General features: G+C 40.8%; 1 protein-coding gene across 1 annotated transcript; it reads right to left on the reverse strand.

Annotated features, from left to right (window-relative positions):
• c1s.2 (complement component 1, s subcomponent .2) lies at positions 1-5,516 on the reverse strand. Its single transcript, XM_026184549.2, has 11 exons — positions 5,282-5,516; positions 4,923-5,121; positions 4,662-4,842; positions 3,978-4,103; positions 3,577-3,770; positions 1,893-2,043; positions 1,677-1,792; positions 1,486-1,570; positions 1,264-1,398; positions 1,103-1,177; positions 1-1,021 (listed from the first exon to the last, which is right to left on the reverse strand). The coding sequence occupies exons 1-11, from the start codon at positions 5,293-5,295 to the stop codon at positions 198-200; spliced, it is 2,100 nt and encodes a 699-aa protein (XP_026040334.2). The 5' UTR covers positions 5,296-5,516; the 3' UTR covers positions 1-197.
• Between the last annotated feature and the right edge of the window lie 231 nt (positions 5,517-5,747).

Genomic DNA, 5,747 nt, shown 5'->3' on the forward strand with positions numbered 1-5,747 from the left:
TGATTTGCAAACATTTCTCTTTAATAGGAAACAATGTAGAAATAACAAGCTGTTCTGATTGTGTTATTTATTTTGGTACATTTGATTATAAGGTTGCGGTCTTTATTTTATAAGCAAAGTAATTTTTTAAAATGTGAATCAGCCCTGAAAATGATTTTATTATCGTATATAACAGAGTGTTTTCTTCATCATTTATTTTACTTTCTCTCTGATTCTTCTGCCTCTACTCTCTCTATTGTCTGCTTAATCCACTTCACATAATTCCCTACCTTGGTATAATAACCCTTGTTCACTATTGTAGTTGAAACCCCCGTGGGAAGCTTGCATTCATCTCCCCATGACACAACCCCAGTCAGATAGTAAGGCCCACTGCTAGAAGACAACATGGGCAAAACAAAAGGACCTCCACTGTCTCCCTGACAACTGTCCTTCCCGCTGTCTCCAGCACAGAACATGTTATTACTGAAACTCATAGGGATGTCATTCAGTCTCGGTGTATTCTCACACTCGCTGCGTGAGTAGGCTGAAACATGAGCATATTTTAAAAAAACTGATGGCTTGTCTTTCTCTGTCTTCCCCCAGCCTGACACTGTACCTTGTTCATTTTCCAGCACATCACTGTTTTCTTCTGGCAGACAAATGGGAAGCAGGTTTGGGCCTAATGTGATTCTGGAGGTGAATCTTATAAGAGCAATATCATTGTTAAAATCAGTGCGTGCACTTCCAGTGATCCCCTTTCTGTAGCCAGGATGAATTATGATCCTGTTAGTGATCAAGGTAGGTGCGCTTGGGGCATTTGTTGTCCTTCTATCTATCAGTCCACCAAAGACTTTCAAAGGGCTGTTCTCATGCCCATCCACAACATGAGCCGCTGTCACAGCCCACTGATCATTTATCAGGGATGCTCCTCCTCTGCTGGGCTCTTTTATGAATAGCTGCCATGGTATTTCTCCCAGTTTTGCATCCTGACCTCCCAAAATTCTTCCTGTACCTGCTATCAGTGTTTCAGGCTGCCCACACACTGAAACAAATAGAAGTCATCATTAAACCCAGAGCTCCAAACGAATAGTGACATTGAAAAACAGAAGGAATACATCCGTACCTGGAAGACATTTTGGAAACTCTGCATTTCCGTTAGTTGATATCCATTCGCCACTGGCACCGCAAATGAATGTGTCTGAAAAGAGTCAAGGAGAAATTTGCAAAAGGAATAACAGATCAGTGATACTAGAAAAGGTATGAGCAAAAACGTCCTGTAATCACCATCTCCTTCCAGCGTGTAGTACTTTGAGCTGCAGCTAAACTGGATCTGGTCTTTATATTGAGTTTGTGGGTCATCTGAACCCACCAACTGAAGAATACCATCTTCCGGTATATCAGGAAGTCCACAATTGACCACTATATATGAGAAAAAATGATACTGAGTGTGAAAAAAACAAGTAGACACAAACAGAAAAATCTGAAATTAATTGTAGTCAGACTCACATCCACAGGTGTAGCTGGGAGTCCATACACCTGTGCTATGGCACATTGCATTGAACTCTGATTTCACATCATGGATGCCTTTATCCTTAATAAAATGAGAATGTAATTTAATTTAGAATTCAATTTATTTAATAAATTAAATATTTACATCAAATGTCAAGGATACACTTCAGATTTCTTTCTGCACTCACATCATTTACAACATAGCCCTCTTCACAAGTGACCTTCACTTCTTCACCACGATTATATTCTGCTTTCTTGGGAGTCACGGTGGAGTGTGAGGTCACCACTGCTGGACAGACCTTATCTGCAATTAAGATGTGAGAAGAAGAGTCACAGTCGTTTCCAACAAACATCCAAACAGATGCTCTTTACCAGCTGTGTCTGAGATGAGGAGGCTGCAGTACCTCTGGTCCTGAAGTTGAGGTAGAATCCTTTGTTGGTGCCAAAGTCGTCAGTGGTGAAACGGATCGTGAGCTTGTTTGCGTGAGTGAGAAATGGCGATTCGGGAGGCGTGTTGCCACAGAACGGTCCCAGAGTCCCAGAGGGAGTCTCAATCTGCAAACAAAACAACACAGGCACTGTCACCAAGTTCAAGTTTACAGACTTTCTTTAAGATGCAGACGTGCAGCACCTGTCAAGAATTTGAACACAACTGCTCGATGGATGTGCGAGACTATCCGTTTATAGCATTCTGACATGGACGTTTAAAAAAGGAAAACCCTTGTAAAAAAAAAAAAAGAAATCATTAGGCCCACAACAGTGTGTTGTCCTCCCAGCTACAGAGGAAGACCAGCCTTAGAAATCACATATTATAACCCACATCAATGCTTTCCAGACATAAGGTTGCACTTAAAAACTGGATTTATGGTTTGCATCTGCTTATGTGGTTACTGATACAAGTCTAAGGTGTGATAGTCTGTTAACCAGCATGACTACCACAGTATCCTGCAGTGGTTTGTGCTCAGTGGGATGATTATTCATTTCTGAAAAAGACCTAATGACCTAAAACACACCTCCAGGCTCTATGAGGGATCTTTGACCACAAACCTCCACAGCCTCCTGTCCTTATTGTAACTGAGACTACACAGCAGCAGCCAACAAGATCGTCAATTTTAGAAGGCGACAGACTTTAAAAAAAGTCACAACATTTAAGTAACATGTTGCCAGAAAATGCATACAGGAGGCTTTCAGATAAAAATGATTGAAGTCAATTACAGAGAAATCCTGGAGGAAATTCTGACAGTGCATACAGCAGGGCGGTGACGTTGTTAGCACCATTTCCTCTGAATGTGCTTACAGCAGGTTGGTGACGTTGTTAGCACCATTTCCTCAAAGAAAGAGGGGCCTGGGCTTCAAGCCCCAGCAGGGCCCTTCTCTCTCTGGAGTTTGCACATTTTTCCCACCGCTTTGGGGGTTTTCTTCTGGAGCTCTGGTTTCTCTTGGTAGCAGCTGTACTCACCCTCCCTCCCCCTTTTGGTTAGCGCTTGTCTCAGGTATCTCACAAAAGAGATTCTGAATCTCGAATAGTTTCACTTCCTGGTTAAGGGCTAAAAAACTGCTGTTACTTGGTGAACGACATGGGCTCTGAATGTAAGAACTGAGGCCTGATATGACCTTAAAAATATCAGCCTTAAAGTTCCTGTGTAGATGAAAATGACAAAAGACGTGATGTCTAACACTGACAAAGAACTACCCTAACTTATATTTCTAGCACTTATCCATTTATTATTTTATTATTTGGGAGAAAATTTATCTCAAATGTCATTAGAGACTCTTTTTCTGTGGCTCTGAAACAAGAAACAACAACAGTACAACAACAAAATAATAATTAGGTTATATGTCAAATTGAAACTAAACAAGATGAGATCAATGTACACAGGAATGGTACACAAAGAAAAAACCCAAATGTGTAACACAGAGAAACCATAAAACGTCAAAAATAGGATGACTGTCTGTTGTCAAATCCATGGTTACAACACTTTTTTTTCTGAACTTCCTCTTTGTTTATTGATATGCAAAGTTAAAGTTTCTGGGGGGAACACACACACAGCTTCGAGAGGTATTTGCATATTCTGAGTCATCACTTACTCTCAGTGCATCTATGCATTGACCATTGGGGCCTTGTTCCACATCAAAAACGTCCGAGAATTCGAGCTCCACCTGAGACTGGGAGTCGACGAGCAGCGTGTACTGGCAGTTTGCGTTCTCTGCATACGAGTTGGGCCAGGAAGGACTGGATATGATACCGTTGCTCTTTCCTGACAGGTCCTTATTGCAGTTCACTGTGAACATGAGAGATCATTGCCATTACCTTCATTTTAACAAAATCATAAGTTTTACACAATCAGTACCTTCCCAAAAATCTCCCCACAATACTTCTGCTTCCTCTATTTTCCCATTTTCACTTCTCTTTGTGTATTTTTGTCTCCTTCAGACGTGTTAAATACTGATTCTGTTGAATGTTTGGAAGCAAATTTGATTATTTGTACCAGTGCAAGTGTGGTTGTCCACATCCAGGTGGTAGCCGTGGCGACAGGAGCAGTGGTACCCTCCGATGAAGTTGTGACAGAACTGGGTGCATTGGTTGATTTCGTTATCCTTGCATTCGTCATAGTCTAACAGAGGGAATGAGCTAACGGTTAAACGCAGAAAAGCATTAAAAAAAAAAAACAATTCCTTGGAATGACTTGATAAATATATCAATCATGCTATCTATCGTAACATTTTAACAGAAGTCATAACTCAACAAGTGATCAAACAGCAAATGTTTGTTCATCTCGACAGAGTGACAACAAAAATCCTTGACATTTTGCATCTCTTGCATTAAAAAAAATCAGAGAAAACCACAGTTTCGCATCAGTTCTCCTGGTTTGTATTCTAGGTAACATGTGTGGCAAAAGTCTTCAGTAGAGGAACAAGAGTCTACTGATACTAGACGAGGTTTAGGTGAAACATCAGTCACGTTAGTGTCGTCAGCACTTTTTTTTTGCAGTGCAAGAAGACAAACTCTTGCACACAAATGTTTTTTAATCTTATGTTTTCTTTATTAAACAAAAAGCTTTTTACACTGTGATTTATTCTCTAAAAATGACTTCCTTGAAATATGATTACAAAAGTATAAGTATATTTCCACAAGCTGAGCTCCTTCTGCAGATTTCTACTCTGATTCTCACCTTGGGTTGTATAAAAGCCTCTAAAGCCGGTGTGCCTCTTTATGTTTGAGTAGTCCGAGTGGAACAAAAGGGCGAGGCAGCCACCCGGGGGCGAGAAAAGCGCAGGATTTACAGTGGACTGAAGCTCCTCAAATTCCTTTGTGCCACACAAAACGGAAATTAAGTTTCCATTTGAAAAGATCTGAGGGGGAAAAAAGATGAGAGGCATAATGAGAAAATAGTATGTGGCAGGTATTAACATCATTTAAGATATCCTCTTACCTTCACTGCATCATTTTCACAGTCGATACTGTCCTCCAGGTCCAGGTGGATGAACCTTATGGAGAGGCTGTGACCTTTGGGGGCGCACCTGCTCCAATTTAGACTAGCATGAGGTAAGTACCCATTGGGATAACCTGGAGACTCCACCCATCCCAGCAGCATGCAGTACGTGGAGTGGAAGAGCGGGAGAAGCAGGAGACTGAAGAAAATGGTGCAAAGCAAAAATAAATATAAGGGTAAAGAATATTTTTTTTAAAAAGTAGCGTTAAACAGAAATTAAGTAGTTGGATGTCAGAGACAGACACTCTGTAATCACTCTTTGCACATCTATTGTGATAATTAAACAAATCCAAACCCACCTTGATCTTAACATCTTGTCCTGATCAAATCTCTTCTCAAATAAAGCATTTGAACATGTCTCCTTCCTCTTTTCATATTAATTTCTATTTCACCCTCTTCCTGCTGCCCCCTTCCTCTCTTGCTTATGTTTTGCACCCGTAAGCATTTATAAATCTATTTCTAGATAGTTTCTTTATGCATCTACGGCAACAGGAGGGTGACTGTGGAGCAACAGGAAGACAAACCGAGCCAAAAGCTTTTCAGCAGCTTTGCACTTTTCAACTCAACACCGATCCTTTGTCAGCGGGACAAATATTGTATTGAAACAATGGTGACAGGATGAAAGGAAAGGGTGTAGTGGATGAAGGAAATATTCCTTTGTGCACTTCGAGTGCCAAAATCAGCATTTAGTCCTGTAGCTACAGTACGGAAACACATTTACAGTTAACATGAGAAGGCTAGTACAGGAAGGAAATGAGGAACGAC

This window comes from Astatotilapia calliptera, chromosome 11 (assembly GCF_964374335.1).
Source record: "Astatotilapia calliptera chromosome 11, fAstCal68.1, whole genome shotgun sequence".
NCBI lineage: Eukaryota > Metazoa > Chordata > Actinopteri > Cichliformes > Cichlidae > Astatotilapia > Astatotilapia calliptera.

What these genes read in the sequence shown, in the direction of transcription:
- c1s.2 (XM_026184549.2), bottom strand. An exon ending in AGGCTTTTATACAACCCAAG is followed by an intron (nt 4,104 to 4,661) that starts GTGAGAATCAGA and finishes TCCCTCTGTTAG; the next exon opens with ACTATGACGAATGCAAGGAT. An exon ending in CTACACGCTGGAAGGAGATG is followed by an intron (nt 1,178 to 1,263) that starts GTGATTACAGGA and finishes GACTCTTTTCAG; the next exon opens with ACACATTCATTTGCGGTGCC.